This window comes from Ctenopharyngodon idella, chromosome 23 (genome assembly GCF_019924925.1).
Source record: "Ctenopharyngodon idella isolate HZGC_01 chromosome 23, HZGC01, whole genome shotgun sequence".
NCBI classification, from domain to species: Eukaryota; Metazoa; Chordata; class Actinopteri; order Cypriniformes; family Xenocyprididae; genus Ctenopharyngodon; species Ctenopharyngodon idella.
The window spans coordinates 6,752,716-6,769,796 of NC_067242.1; the positions used below are offsets into that span (position 1 = coordinate 6,752,716).

General features: G+C 33.9%; 2 protein-coding genes across 8 annotated transcripts in view; both read left to right on the forward strand.

The window, feature by feature from the left end:
* The window catches only part of slc12a7b (solute carrier family 12 member 7b), a 67,999-nt gene extending 60,108 nt beyond the window's left edge, over positions 1-7,891 (forward strand). For 5 of the 7 annotated variants that reach the window (XM_051882035.1, XM_051882039.1, XM_051882037.1 and 2 more), the window contains 3 exons: positions 465-479; positions 2,004-2,137; positions 3,552-7,891. In XM_051882035.1, the coding sequence (XP_051737995.1) occupies positions 465-479; positions 2,004-2,137; positions 3,552-3,643 (241 nt within the window). In that variant the 3' untranslated portion in view covers positions 3,644-7,891. The remainder of the gene's footprint in view (positions 1-464; positions 480-2,003; positions 2,138-3,551) is intronic. The other 2 variants (XM_051882036.1, XM_051882040.1) reach the window with 1 other exon arrangement.
* Positions 7,892-8,929: 1,038 nt separating this feature from the next.
* Positions 8,930-17,081, forward strand: part of gfod1 (glucose-fructose oxidoreductase domain containing 1) — a 31,447-nt gene continuing 23,295 nt past the window's right edge. Inside the window, 2 exon segments of the mRNA XM_051882049.1 lie at positions 8,930-11,215; positions 11,217-11,295. Of these exon segments, the coding sequence (XP_051738009.1) occupies positions 10,961-11,215; positions 11,217-11,295 (334 nt within the window). The 5' untranslated portion in view covers positions 8,930-10,960.

Consider the following 17,081-nt stretch of genomic DNA (forward strand, 5'->3'; position numbering starts at 1 on the left):
TTATTTATTTATATTATATTGTATTTATTTATATCATATTATATTTATTTTTTATATATTTATTTAATATTTATTTATAGCTTTTTGTCAAGAATTTCCTATTTTTCTTATTACTTTTTTTAAAAAAATATTACCTCAAGGTTAAAGTCTATCAGGAACATCATTTTTGTTAAAACTCACATTTTCCTATTAAAAACATGCTAGACACACAAACACAACTTACACTATTTCTAATAAAAAGTAATAAAAATGCTCTGAGAGATTTCTGTGACAGCTTTATTTTATTTTATTTTATTTTTGTCATGAATTCATATTATTCTTATTACTTTCTTTGGAAATATAACGTAAAGCTTATAAATGCAGTAATGTGAGAGCTGTGAAGTGTTGATGTTTCAGTGTGGGTGTTTAGCTGAGGAATCATCTAAGCCTGTCTCTGTTGTTCTGTCCTGTTTTCCTCCTTCTAGCGAATGGGAGAGTCTGTAAGTCACATTTCTCTGTACTGTAGCTGTGTCTGTCTTCATGTGTATTAGCCGTCCCGTCTCAAACCCTCCGGCACGCTGGATTATTCAAGCATATTCGTGTGTATGAGCTTCAGCATGTGCGTTTATATCCCAGCATTCCCTCGTGTCCATCACTGCTCGTCCTGAGAGCTGCAGGAGTTCAGCATGATGGATCTCATTTGTTGCAACGTGCAAGAAAACTTGTGCTTCACCTTCACCTGTTGTGCCTCAGATCATCTTTTAATTGCATTGAATATTTGGATATTATTTAATAATAATAATAAATTAAATATAAATAATAATAATAATAATAATAATAATAATGCATGTAGTAATAATAATAATAATGCAAGTAATAATAATAACATTATTTATATTTTCTATATACAGTAAAACATATTTACTGTTTTTATTTATTGTGGTATATTTACTAGTTAATAAAGTGGCATTTATATATATAATTTATTTATTTATTTTTTATTTAGTTTTTTATTGTGGTATATTTACTACAGTTAATAGAGTGACATTATTATTATTATTTGCATTATTTATATTTTTATATAAAGTAACTTTTATTTATGTATTTATTGTGGTATATTTACTAGTTAATAAAGTGCCATTATTATTATTATTAGCATTATATATATGTATATATATATATATATATATATATATATATATATATATATAATTTATATATTTAGTGATTTTTTTTATTTTTTTATTGTGGCATTTACTACAGTTAATAGAGTGACATTATTGTTATTATTATTATTTATATTTTTATATACAGTAAAACTCGTTTAATTTATTTAATTTTTTATTGTGGTATATTTACTACAGTTAATAGAGTGACATAATTATTATTATTATTTGCATTATTTACATTTTTTATATACAGTAAAACTTTTAATTTAATTTTTTATCATGATATTTTTACTACAAAGTGCGTCATTATTATTATTTGCATTATTTATTAATTTATGTAGTAGTTCATAGTGGCACCAGGTGGCGCTGAGGAGCACAAGTTTTGATTCAACTGTATTTGTGATGTCCTCATTTATGCTTTATTAAGGCATGTTCATATGCTGTGCATGTCCAGTCTTGATGTTATGCACACTAACCTCAAAAGGGCTTTATTATATCACTAATATTTAATATAAGCGATGCTTGAATTACAGAGAAAATGTTTCTTGCCATATTCAAGAGCTTTGCAAAGCTTACAGCACACATTGCTCAACACTGATCTGTTTTCAGTTTAACATCATTATACACAAATATTCAACCACAGAATGACAACATTGACCAATCAGAATCAAACATCACTGTGATAATAGATATATTTGCATTTGAGCCCAGATGTCACAGTAAACAATAACTAAAGCATTAAGTCAGCAGTACAGAGCTAAACAAAAGTTGGCAGTAATTTGAAACTGTTATAATATGATTTGGTCACACTGACTTGTATTTTTTTGTCCATCATCACATGACTGTGTGAAACAGGAACCAGTCGAACGTGCGCTGCATGCACACAGCTGTCAAACTGAATGAAGTGGTGGTCAACAAGTCTCAGGGGGCACATCTGGTCCTGCTCAACATGCCCGGACCGCCGAGGAACAGGGGCGGCGATGAGAACTGTATCCTCATACACACTACACCTACAGTCTGTGTGACGTCTGAGAAACAGTTTCATATCAAAAATCAGATTAGAGACATTTTTGTTAAAGGAACAAAAATTCTGTCATCATTTACTCACCTTCAAGATGTTGGTCCCCATTGACTTCCATAGTATGAAAAAAATTCTATGGAAGTCAATGGGGGCCAGAAACTGCCTGGTTGCGACATTCTTCTGCAGAAGAAAGAAACTCATACAGGTTTAGAACAACTTGAGGGTGAGTAAATGATGACAGATTTTTCATTTTTGGGTGAACTATCCCTTTAATTGTAATAAAGCTAAAAATAAATTTAAATGGAAGTATATAAAAATATAAGAAATTAAATGGAAAATTAAGCAAAATGTTGCTTTGAGCTGAAGCACTAAAATTACTAACTGGAAATAACTGAAATAAAAAAATAAAAATGACAAAAGCACACAACAAAATTACAAAAAATTGCAACTATTATAGAATATAAATTATACTAGAACAACACTGATTAGTTGTTGTGAAACATTTCAGAAAATGTTTTATTTGTAGCAGTAGCCAACGATACATTGGGTCAAAATTATCAATTTTTCCTTTATGCCAAAAATCATTAGGATATTAAGTAAAGATCATGTTCCATGAAGATATTTTGTAAATTTCCTACTGTAAATATATCAAAAATGTATTTTTGTGAGTGGATATGCATTGCTAAGGACTTCATCTGGACAACTTTAAAGGCGATTTTCTCAATATTTAGTTTTTTTGCACCCTCAGATTCCAGATTTTCAAATAGTTGTATCTCAAACAAATATTGTCCTAAAAAACCATAAATTCAATGGAAAGCTTATTTATTATATTTATTATACATCTCAGTTTCAAAAAATTGACCCTTATGACTGGTTTTGTGGTCCAGGGTCTATATATATATAAATAGCATACAGTATATGTGTATATATAAAAGATTTTAAGTTTTAAACAACTAAATGCAGTGGTATATTTAATGCAGTTTATAGAAATAGTTCTTTAAATTCTATGTAATTATGCCAACTACAAATGGCCTAAAACTAATTAAGTGTATTACTGGAGGAAGGGTTCTTTATTTTTTATTATTTTATTTAAACTCATTATTGATTATTATTATAATTCAAAATATAAGTATTTTTTGAACATTACAGTTTTACAAAAACAATGCGCCTCTACATTTGTCATTTTTAATCATGCTTACCAGGATTTTAGCCGTTAATCTTCATGTCATGTCACCGGTTTACTGTGGTAAAATCACTGTAATCCACGACCTTGAGAAGATTATTGCTTTATTTAAATCACTATATACACAGGAGTCTTCCCAGAAGCATTATTTGCAGCATTATCATGGATTACATGTTTATCCTTGACCGATGCGTCTCAGACATGGAGTTTCTAGAGGTCATGATGGAGGGTCTCAACCGGGTCCTGTTGGTGCGCGGCGGAGGTCGAGAGGTCATCACCATATACTCCTAAAGTGGACTGCGGCTGGACGCCCCACCGGCAGGAATTCTGTCCATTATTTTTCCCACAGCATCGCCGGGCGTCATGGAAATCCTAGCGGAGGGTTTTACAGCAGCATCACGTCCGGCTGCATGTTTATTACGGGACAGTGACATTCGTGACCCTCCTGAAGAGACTCAACGTGAAGCACCTATGAAAGCAGCAAGACGATACCGACACTTTAATTTATGACTGTTTTATCGTTTTCTTTTATTTGTTCGTACAATGCTAGTTTTTATGTGTTTATTGTGCAACATTTGGTCGAAGACTTTTCGAGGCGCGTACGATCCGATGGCTTCAGCTTTGCAATGTTTGCGCAAAAGTAGGAGCGTTTTATAAAGCTAAACACGCGAGTCTGTTGCTAATGCCTGTTTAATATCCATTCATTCATAAAGTCCATCTGCCACGTCTCCATCGTCAACCTGCATTGCTTCTTTTATTTGCGTACACTAGCTGCGATTCAAATTGTCGCTTGATACCCAAAATAACATCCTGCGCCGTTCGGCTAATCCATATCCGTTTCTGATATCAAGGGAATGTTTGAGTTTTTCACGTTGGCTAATTTTCTCGCGACCGATAGTGATGCAGAGCACAGATGCTGAATGTGTCCGATGACGTTACTGACTTAATGATATGAAATGTGCAATAATTTAAAATATTTTTTATGAAGGCATCACTGGCCGAACGTGACATCCACTTACCAGGGATTTGTGTTATAAGAGTTGAAATGTTTAAAGCGAACAGCGTTGGAGGAGAAAAGCCATAACGTTTGCCCGGCGCTGCTCTCATTATTGAGTACTGAGGTTTGGTTTTGGCTCCATCTCGGCATGAATCACTGAAATCTGTTTAGTCAGGAGGATTTCAGCTGTATTTGCACTTTTTTTTATTGTATATGATAAAAGCAAAAGGCACGGCTGACCCGTCCAGCACAACATTTGCTGATGATCAGAACCAGCACTGCACAATCTTTTTCTCTCAGCAATAAACATGTTTTCTCATTAGCTGGAACGAAATTTAGAGCAAACCGTCAAGTTAGCTACAGCAATCTACTGTATTATCAAGTTCAACATTTTGAAGGTGAAGTGTGTTATTTCTGGAGGAAATGGCAGTCTGGTAGAGGTATTGGCTCAACCAATGGAGTGACGGTGGGGGCGGGGCTACCTGTCTTTGACCAATAGCAGATGGGAGGAGTGTTTTTACATTAGTCATTATTTTTAGAAATTACACACTTCACCTTTACGAGGTTTAGGAATGATTGTGTTTAAATCACAGAGCAGTTTTACCAACACTTTAAAAAATAACTGTAAAAAACAATACTAATTACTACTAAAGTAAAATACTTTTTTCCATTGAAACAGTAATATACCGTAAAAACAATGCATTCTGGGTAATATTATTAGTTGTTTATTAGTCGAAAACGACAAATATTACCCAGAATGCATTGTTTTTACGGTATATTACTGTTTCAATGGAAAACAGTATTTTACTGTGTCAGTTTGTTTTGTTTTTTTACAGTCATTTGCGATGTTTTATTTTTCCTGTTTTTGTTCTTACACACCGTGTCCTGACCGGGCGTGATGCGCCTCATTGGTCCAAAATCACTGCATATTAAACAGCTAATACATTTTGATTGGCTGTGATTTTGTTGAACTTGGTTCGGACACGGTGTCACATGTAACACATGCACTACTGTTCAAACGTTTGGGGTTAATATGATTATTTTTTTTAAAGAAAATAATACTTTTATTCAGCAAAGATGCATTAAATTGATCAAAAGTGACAATGTTTATAATGTTACAAAAGATTTCTATCTCAAATAAATGCTGTTCTTATTAATCATAAATGTTTGTTGAGCAGCAAATCAGCATATTAGAATGATTTCTGAAGGGTCATGTGACACTGAAGACTGCAGTAATGATGCTGAAAATTCAGCTTTGAATCACAGGAATAAATTACAGTTTAACATATATTCACATAGAAAAGAGATATTTTACATTGTAAAAATATTTCACTATTTTTACTGTATTTTTGATCAAATAAATGCAGCTTTGTTGAGGCTTTAAAATCATACCAGACCTTTGAACGCTGGTGTAGATTGTGTGATTCTGATGATTCAGAGTCAGAGGAAGATGTGTGCCAAAAATACCCGCTAAGAAACTGCGTGAGGTCAAACACTGTGGGCTGAAGCTCATTCAGCCGGTTTGTTTCCATCATGATGATCAGCAGCGTCAGGGTTTGAGGGTCCATCTCAGTGTTCATATCCTGACAGTTTCTTTCAGACCCCTGTTAGCGGTGCAGTGTTTGTTACCAGGACATTATTACTGTATTTTTCTACAGTGTGTTGTGACATAGATCATTTCTCTTGTGTTATTTGAGGATGTAGTTTCTGCACTGCTCAGCTGTGGTGAATGTGTTTCCCTTTAGGAGGAATCGTGAAGGTTAGGACGGGGATATTGTGTAAAATTGCTTTTTAAATTGTTTATTTTATGTGGTCTTTTATTTTACTCATTCAACATGCCATCGTTTTCCATCTGACTTCTTTGTAAACTGGAAATTGTCCGGATTTTTTTTTTTTTTTTCATCAAAAGGACCTGGAGGTTATTGAATGGATTCATACATTCGTACAGTTACAGATTTTCTTTTCTTTGTCCTTCAAGACACCAAAGATACACTAAGGTTTTCATCTGTGATGAGGTATGAATAACCTCTCTGATAGATGTGTTGATCAAAATACCAGAATAAAACAACCGCTGAAGAGCAGAGGATGATGATGATGATGATAGCTGGTTGAATCACTCTCTAAACCAAAACTGGGAGTTCCTTGTGTAGTGTGTTTAAGACAGACCCACTCAGAAATTCTAAATATATATATATATATATATATATATATATATATATATATATATTACAAAACTCTGAGATCACTGGTGAAAATACAGCTGTTTTGCATTTATTAAATTTTTCCATTACAAATGATATTATCAGCATTGCAGTTTAGAAAAAATAGAACTGAGAAATGAATATGACTTCGCATTTGGTTCGTCTCTTTTGCTTTGTGTGATCTGAGATCTTCAAAACAGCATCTTGAGCTTCAATAAGAAAATCTGAATGTCTGTATGAAGAGTCACATGATCAATTCAATGTCACTTATTTACCTACTTTTGACTAGTCATGTTGAAGTACTGTGCTATATATATATAATTTTTTTTTTATTTATATTATATATATATATATATATATATATATATATATTATTTCTATATTATATATAAAAAATAATATATACAGTTGTTTATATATATATATATATATATATATATATATTAATACAAATAAATAAAATTTTATTTTTTATTAAATTTATATTATATGTATATATAAAATACTACATTTTATATATACAATTTATTTATATTAATATATATATATATATATATATATATATATATATATATAAAACAATTATATATATTATTTTTAATATACTGTAGTTTACATCACAACATTGTTTAACATATTTAAAGTCCTAAAACTTTGTTTCCATGTTTACATTTCATTTTGAAAATTACAGATTTTCAATGTGGTCTCAGACTTTTGAATTCTGTTGGTAAATGTGTATATTGATAGTTTTCTGAGTAATTTCAGCTGAGTTTAACACATTTTATACGTTTAAATCCATGTTTTTCTCCAAAATCAGCAGAGAAAATGTGAAAGGCTGCATCTTCTGTCTGGGTCTGTTCGTCGGTCACTCAATGTCTTCTACCTCACAGTGTGTGATGGTTTCACTCGTGTTCAGTGTTGTACGATGGGTCATGCTTGTGTTTTATTTTCTTTTTTTAAATAAGAATCATCTGTCATTTCAAATCCCCATCTGCTTGAAAGAAGACCACAGGTGTGTGTGTGTGTGTGTGTGTGTGTGTGTGTGTGTGTGTGTGTGTGTGTGTGTGATCTGAATGCATTGATTGTGTGAATGTCTGTGAGGTGAGTGTTTTCTCCATGAAGCTGCTCTCAGATCAGGTTTCGTGCTCAGTGCTGTTTGCTGAAGGTTATAAACTGATCTGAGATCTGCTCCATGAGAACCTGTGGAAATGTGCGCTGTGATCCGTCAGCGGCGAGCGTCACAGACTCTGGTAGGACGTTACTCGTGGCTGTGTAGTGAAGGATCTCCCTTTAAGTGAAATTCGTGCCTCTGAGTAATTTAAATAAAAGTGCTACATCATTTGGATGTGTTCTGATTCATTTCATTTCTTTTCTACTGAGGAAGTAGATCCAGGAATGATGCAAGAGTGGAATGTTTCAGTGTAGGTGGAGAGATGAGAAATTTCAACCCCTGACATGCTAAACTCCTCTAAAACTATTTTAAACTTTTTTGTGAGTTTGAGTATTAGCTCAATTAAATTAAATTGAGCAGTTACAGCCCTTAAACTATACAGTTTTCATATATATCATATACTTATATATATATATATATATATATATATATATATATACATTGATAATAATCATAAATATTTCTTGAGCAACGAATCATCATATTAGAATGATTTCTGAAGGATCATGTGACACTGAAGACTGGAGTAATGATGCTGAAAATTCAGCTTTGATCACAGAAATAAATTACAGTTTTAAATATATTACAATAGGAAACAGTTGTTATAAATTGTAATAATATTTCAAATTTTTTACTGTATTTTTTATCAAATAAATGCAACCTTGGTGAGTAGAAGAGACTTCTTTTGACAACATTAAAAAAACCACATTAATATTTCCACATTTTTGACCGGTACTATATATATATATATATATATATATATATATATATATATATATATATACAGTCAAACCAAAATGTATTCAGAAACCTTGAACATTTCATTCATTAATACAGTTTATTCACTATAGTTTAAAAAAAATGGTAATAAAATATGACAAGATCTCAGAGTTAAACTGTGTCAGAAAAAAATTAATCTTAATTATGTCAGATAACACTTAAGCAAAAACATGGTCAGGTCAAAGTGTCTGAATAATTTTTGGTCCCAAATTTTTATCAGTTTTACTGGTAGTCCACTGTATGAATAATTTTTGGGTATAATATGTCACAGTTTACTTTATTTTGCTCTCCTCACTTACAGAAATGAACTATAGTGTCCTGAACCCACTAGAAAAAATATATCAAAAATGTCTGAATAATTTTTGGTTTGACATATATATATATATATATATATATATATATATGACCAAATAAATATATAAACAATGCCTTTGTTACTTTAACATGCAATTGCTAATATTTAAGGAAGTAAGAAGGAAAAGAACTGATATACAATATATGGGAAGCGTGGTTTGCATGTATCCAACACCAGGTGGCGCCTTAAAAGTGACCTTAAAGTCAAAGTCAAATTTTGACACTGATAAACTGAATCATGATGAGAGAGTGAGTTCAGCAGCTGCAGATACAGACCTGTTTTACTGTCTTGGTTCAGTAAACGAACAGTTATTTTCTATTCAAATGCATTCACTGAGGTGTGACAGTCTGAGGTCATGAACCTTCAGCCAAAAATCAATATTTGGTTTCAGGATACATGAATAAACGATGAGAATCCTGCCCTTCACTTACAAACACACCATATTCTTAAAGAATAGTTATTTAATGCTTTTAGGATTCATTCCAAAATATGATTCCATTAGAATATGAAGCAAATCTTCACCTCAACAAGAATTATTAGTAGAAATAATTATTACAAATAACATATTAGCCAAGGAGATTTGCTGTGATATGATCATACTCCTCTCCCACATTCCAGGGTGTTTTAGGATCTGTGATCACATGCACGTCACATGATCAGATCAGAGACACGAGCGTCTGATTAAATCATTACGAGAGACAAACTTCTGTGTGGAAAGTCATTTGACAACACATACTCACACAGTGGGTTCAAAAGAGCGTATATACTGCATAATCTAAACACTTTTTACATGCATTTTTGAGATGTGATCAGAAGGGTCGTAGGTCAAAGTGTAGCATAATGTGTTTCTGAATCAGTGATCAATCATCCTCCTCCATTCTGCCATAAGCAAGTTTAGGAAAAACCACAGCAGCAGAAACAAGGCAGTTATTGACTCACTGCTACTGTATTTTCCATCTGAATATTGACTCATGCTCTGAACAAATTTTAACACATGATGATGAGGAGGTTTGTGTTTCCTTTGGAAACAATGATGCAGTAGTGCTTGTGATATTTTATTCTTAAGCAGCCTGTGAAATATCATAATATGACATTCACTTATTAAACAAACTATTCTTAGATAAGATAAACAGCTTAAATATTCTATATACACATAAATATTATTATATTTATTATTAAAATGTATTTTTTTTTACAACAACAAATTCTTTCACTTTGACCTTTTGTTGCTCTATTATCTCCTGGGTGTCTTCTATGGCATTTATTAAATGATTTTTAACCTCGCAGTGATTCATTTGTCATCTTCTCACTGGGTTATTGTGTTTCCGTTCACTGCAGTCACTGTCTCCCGCTGTGATCAAACATTATTCTCCAATCCTACTACCGCGCAGGCTTTGCTTATGAATATTAAGCGTTTAACCATTACGACGTTGCTTGGTAACCCTCTCGGCGTCCTATTACGTAACGTAATTAATATTCATGAACCACGCCTTCACCGCTGTATGATTCGCCAGCTTACCCAGCGCCCACCTGCCTGCCAGCCAATCAGAAAGTCTTCTTTATCCAACGTCACGCTGCGTAATTAATATTCACGCACCAAGCCTTCGCCATAGTAGGATTGGTGGATTCTCTCTCCGGTTGTGAAGGGGTTAACAGGGAGGGCGGAACTCCGCACCGGCCGCAGTAGATGATCGCAATATTGATAGCGAGAGGTGCGGAGACACTAACGCTGCTCGGAGACGCGTTTTAGAAATGTTATTTGGATTTCTTTTGCACCACTACGGGATCGTGACGCGCGCGTATTGACCTCTTGGATGATACAGAGTGGACGCGACGCGAGTGTTGCGCGTCGCACAGATACCGAAGCGGATACAAATCCATTTGTGAATATAATATTAAATCATCGCGTGTATATTCAGTCAAGGGAGCGTTTACAGATGCGCAGACGCGGGTCGCTGTGTGCAGGTGGATGATCATGATGATGATGATGAGGAAGATGAATCCTTATCACCTTTCTCTTTTGAATGAATAGTTATTGATTACTCTAATTCACAGTAGATTTAACACAGGGAGGAGTAACCCGAAGGCGCAATGGTCGTAGTTCATGGATGCACCCTGCTCGGGTTCGAACCTGCACCCGCCGGGTCACCCGCCTCAGGTGTGTGAGCATCAGCGGTCAGCCGTCATGTTGCCCGGGGTGGGTGTGTTCGGCACGAGTCTGACGGCCCGGGTCATCATCCCTCTGCTGAAGAACGAGGGCTTCTCGGTGAAGGCGCTGTGGGGTCGCACGCAGGAGGAGGCGGAGGAGCTCGCGCGCGACATGAACGTGCCCTTCTACACTAACCGGATCGATGACGTGCCTGCTGCATCCGGATGTGGATCTGGTGTGCATCAACCTGCCGCCGCCGCTCACGCGACAGATCGCCGTCAAGACACTGGGTGAGTGAGACTCAGAGATGTATGGAAGCTTGTTTTGTAAAAAAATATATATGGCCACTATTTATCTCACAATTCTGACTCCCCAATTCTGAGTTCATATCTGACAATTCAGACAGTTTTCTCTCAGTTTTCAAAGCTTGAAATTGAGAAAAAAGTCAGCGATTTTTATAACTTGCAGTTGCAAGATATCACCTCAAAATTCTAAGTAGAATTGCAATTCTGAGGAAAAAAGTGTATTCATTTTTATATCTCAGAAATGCGAACAATAAACTTCAACAAGATGAAAACTTCCAATTCCTCGAGGAAAAGTCAGAATTGTGAGATAAAGTTGCAATTACCTTTTTTGTATTTTTTATTATTATTATTCTATGGTGGAGACAAGAAAAACAAACAAAGAAAAACAATCGCGAGATGTTAACTCAGAATTCCGAGAAATGTCAAAATTGCGAGATGTAAACTGAGAATTCCGAGAAACATCAAAATTACAAGATGTAAACTCAGAATTCCGAGAAGCGTGTCATAATTGCGAGATGTAAACTCAGAATTCCGAGAATTGTGTCAAAATTGTGAGATGTAAACTCAGAATTCCGAGAAACATCAAAATTACAAGATGTAAACTCAGAATTCTGAGAAACGTGTCAAAATTGCGAGATGTAAACTCAGAATTCCAAGAATCGTGTCATAATTGCGAGATGTAAAATCAGAATTCCAAGAATCGTGTCATAATTGTGAGATGTAAACTCAGAATTTCGAGAAGCGTGTCAAACTCAGAATTCCGAGAAACGTGTCAAAATTGTGAGATGTAAACTTGGAATTCCAAGAATCGTGTCATAATTGCGAGATGTAAAATCAGAATTCCAAGAATCGTGTCATAATTGCGAGATGTAAACTCAGAATTCCGAGAAACGTGTCAAAATTGTGAGATGTAAACTCAGAATTCCAAGAATCGTGTCATAATTGCGAGATGTAAAATCAGAATTCCAAGAATCGTGTCATAATTGCGAGATGTAAACTCAGAATTCCGAGAAACGTGTCAAAATTGTGAGATGTAAACTCAGAATTCCAAGAATCGTGTCATAATTGTGAGATGTAAACTCAGAATTCCGAGAAACGTGTCAAAATTGCGAGATGTAAACTCAGAATTCTGAGAATCATCTAAATTGCGTGATGTAAACTTGCAATTGTGAGGAAAAAAGTCTGAATTGTGTGGTAAAAGTTGCAATATTTTTTTTTATTTTGTGGTGGAAACAGTCTGCCATATAGATTTCATAGATGTTTTGATAATATTTTATTTTAGCCTTCACAGCATGTGAAATGTATCTAATACGCTTCATTTGGATGAATAGCTCAATGTTCTTCTGACGGTTCTCATAAGCAGAACGCGTGTCAAATCTTGTCAGGTTAGGTGTGGCTTTAATATATGACTACATCAGAACACAGACTGACTTGCATCACCAGCCATTGCATCATAATTGTCTTTTCTGGTCAGTAAAGCTCCATTGAGAAACACACAGTGTTTGTGCAGACTGAAGGTCATATTTATATCCAGAAGTTTCATTCCAACAAAGACTGAACTGTCGCTTTATTACAATGTCATTACATTCAGTGTAAAAAGACTCTTACTGGATGATGACTAGTGACTCATTTGTGTTTAATTCTCCAAAGATATTTCAGGAGAAACATCTGAGGCAAAGTCAATGCTAAGGATTTCAGTTTTCACTCGTAAGTCTCCTGAGCTTTGAAAGAGCATCTCTGAGCAAAAATATTGTCCTCTGAGGAAGTACTAAGTAGTAATTCATATGTTCATCTCTGAGACAGAGATCTTCTAGAGGTCAAAACTAGTGCTTTAGGATCTTCACAACATCTCAGGCCTGTGTTTTTGTCCGTCGCTCACTCGTGTTTTGGTTGGCGTCTGTTGTTTAGTCAGTAGAGTCGGGCAGGCTGACGTGTGCAGGTGTCCAATAACAGTCAGAAATAACCTGTGAGAATTATTCATCTCTGGGGATCAGGATCATGACCCCAAAATAACCTCAGACGGGAACCATCGACAGATAGGAGTATTATCCTCTCTCCTTCGTCTCTCCATGCTGAAATACTTTTATTTAGCATTGCATTTAGAAATAGCATTGTGTTGTAGGTGGTTTCTAGTAAATGAGAGAAATATTGTTGATGTATTTCCTCCTACCTATAACAGTGTTGTGATTCTCGTCAGGTCACGTGACCTCAGCTCAAGTCAGGTTAGTCACATTCACATCATGCAGACTGTACACTAGCCGTGATTTATCATGATAAGAAGCTCATAATCTGAAGACTGTTTATCTGTCGATTATAAAATCGCGTCACACGAGTTTCCACATGCTGATAATAGAACATGTTTACATTGTGCTTTTAAAAGCCTTCGTGTAAACTCGAATAGACAAGGTTTCTCTGGCCTGTTGTGTTGTAGGATTAGTTAGCACTCAAAGTTTACTCTGGTTAAGTTGTGAAATGTGTCAGTAAACGAGGTAAAAGAGCATTGCGAGTGTTCAGCTCTGAGTAAACATGTACTTTAGGGCAAATATTGAAGTTGTGCTTGTGTCAATGTGTTCCAGTTAATCCATTTAAGAAGATGATTGATTTTTCTGCTGTTTTTCTCATTAAGATCATGTTAAAGCAAGGACAGAGGATCTATTTTGGTGCACACATGTAAGCTTTCTGCCTTCCTAGCACACTTTCCAGGTTGTTGTGATCAATCTCTTAATGATCAGAAGCATTATCAGCAGCTGCATTAGAGCATACAAAAGCAGTTATTTCTAATTTTGAAACTAATTTGAAACCTCACTTCCTCTTTTGAAGGTGTGGGTGACGGTTATCACCTCACGCTCTGCTTGTTTACTCTGTGCGTCGATAAGGATAACGAGCTGGAATGTGATCTGGACGGGAGTTTGGAATGATGAAGTGACAGAAATGCTTTTAAAGTCACTCAACAACAGCCTGATGCTGCTTGATTGCAAATGCATGTGATACGCTAGGTCACATGACAGCGTTCTTGTCTGTCCTGCAGGGCTGCATTTCAGCGGAGAGTTACGGCATTTTTTTTAAGGCATTTTATCCTAGTCATCTTAGGGCTGCACAATTTGGGGGAGGAAATCTAATTGTGATTGCAATTTAAAATGGTTTTATTATTATTATTATTATTATTATTATTTTTACAAATAAGTACATGTTTACTGTACTTGTTTGTAGCACTGCACAATTTAGCCAAAGATTTTGTGATTATATATCAAATTGACTATAATAATACAAATACTAATAATAATAATAATTATTATTATTATTATTATTATTATTATAACAATGATAATAATTATAATTATTATTAACTTAATTATTATTATTACTTTAAAAAAGCTCCAGATTTGATGTGCTTGTTTGTAGCGATGCACAATTTGGCCCAAAATTTTGTGATTATATATCAAATTGACTATAATAATAATAATAATAATAATAATAATAATAATCATAATAATAATAATAATTATTATTATAGTCAATTCACTTTCAAAAATGTTTTCTTAATTTATAGTAAAATATTATCATTGTTATATTATTATTAATAATAATAATAATACTAATAATAATAATAATTATTATTATTAATATAACAATGATAATATTTTACTATAAATTAAGAAAACATTTTTGAAAGTAAATTTACTATAATAATAATAATAATAATTATTATTATTATGATTATGATTATTATTATTATTATTATTATAACAATGATAATAATAATAATTATCATTATTAATTTAATTATTATTATTATTTTAAAAAAGCTCCAGGTTTGCTGTGCTTGTTTGTAGTGCTGCACAATTTGGCCAAAGATTTTGTGATTATATATCAAATTGACTATAATAATGATAATAATAATAGCAATAATTATTATTATTAGAACAATGATAATAATATAATGATATTCATTAATAATTTAATTATTATTATTATTTAAAAAAAAGCTCCAGGTTTGCTGTGCTTGTTTGTAGCGCTGCAGAATTTGGCCAAAAATGTTGTGATTATTATCAAATTGACTATAATAATAATAATAATAATAATAATAACAGTGATTATAATAATGATAATGGTAATAATTATTATTATTATTATTTTAAAAAAGCTGTATGATGTGATTGTTTGTACGGCTGCACAATTTGGCCAAACATTTTGTTATAATATTTGACTATAATAACAATAATAATACTGATAATTATTATTAATATTATTATTATTTTCTCTAAATAAAATTATTAAAAATAAAAATTTACTATAAATTAAGAAAACATTTTTTGAAAGTGTATTTACTGTATTTTTTCCATGTATTTTTCATGCATTTCAACTCTAAGTTTGCACTGGATTCAGATTTGTAATTTTAATTTATGATAAAAAAAGTATTATTATTATGCATTTTATGGGAACTTGTGCACACATACGGCATCTTTAGTCTGAAGAAAATAATAAGACAATGAGCGATTGCAAGTCTGAGTTGTGTTTATAATCGTCCTCCATTTTGGCTGCTGAATAATGTGGCAGCGCTGTCCTCCATCAGGTCCTCTGATTTTCAGGGCCTCTTCTGGCGCTTAGCATTTCACGAGCGGCGGATTATGAAAGTGGAGCTCTAGCGGTGATTTGCCACTCGACTCCAGTGGAATACATTAGCATTTCCAGTGCGTGTCCCTGCTGTCCCTGTCACTGTGTGGTTTAAAGAAACAGCGTCTCAGAATCCATTATCGTCTCTACAGTCACTATCTGTCCTGAGTCTCACATTCGACAATATGTATTCCCTTTAGGCCTTTATTATTGCTTGCTAAGGGGTTATTATTTATAATCTGACATGAATGAAAATGAGGCTGTGAGGGATAGACGTGCAGTTCGTTTTGTAATGTTGTATAGTCTTGTTCTTTCGATCAGTGCAGCATCAGAAATACATCTTTCCATAAAAGTCCCAAAGGTTTGGTCTTTGAGGATTAAACGTGACATTGGACAACTTTTGAACGGATTGTGCATGTTACAAACAACAACAAACACGTCAACATCTGGCGGTGAGTTCTGCACTGGCAGACATCACTAGTTTATAATATAGTCACAAGCTCAAGCTCAGGAAAGTGTCGTGTTGTTGTTGTTGGGATTAAAGAGGCGCTGTGGAAACTGACTGATGGAGCAGATGATACTGGCGCGGTCAGTGTGTCCTTTAGTTGTGATTTGCCGCGTCTGATGTGATTGTGTGTGTGGGTCAGCCGGTGAGCCGGCGGTCCTGCGGAGTATCGGATGGCAGACTGGCTGCAGTCCACCGGCTCAAACAGACGCTTGCTCATCTTCATGAACTGGAGGGAGCGGCTAAGAATAGACGAGATCCTGAGTGAGTCTCTGATGAAGTACAGTACGGGACTCATTATACTGTCCAAAAGGCTAAGGATGTGGCAGCAGTGTGTATGTAGGGCCCTGTTACATTCCTGTATTTTTCTTCCCCATATTCCATTTTATTTTTTCTAGTGCTGTCAAATCGATTAATCACGATTAATCGCATCTAACATAAAAGTTTGTTTACATAATATATGTGTATATATAAAGACATATTTATACATAAATGTAATAATATATACACACACATATATTATGTAAACAAACGTTTATGTTAGATGCGATTAATCGTGATTAATCGATTTAACAGCACAGTTTTTTTCCCCAAATTCCGTTTTTTCCATTTTAATTTTTCTAGATTACATTTTAATGGTTAAATTTACATT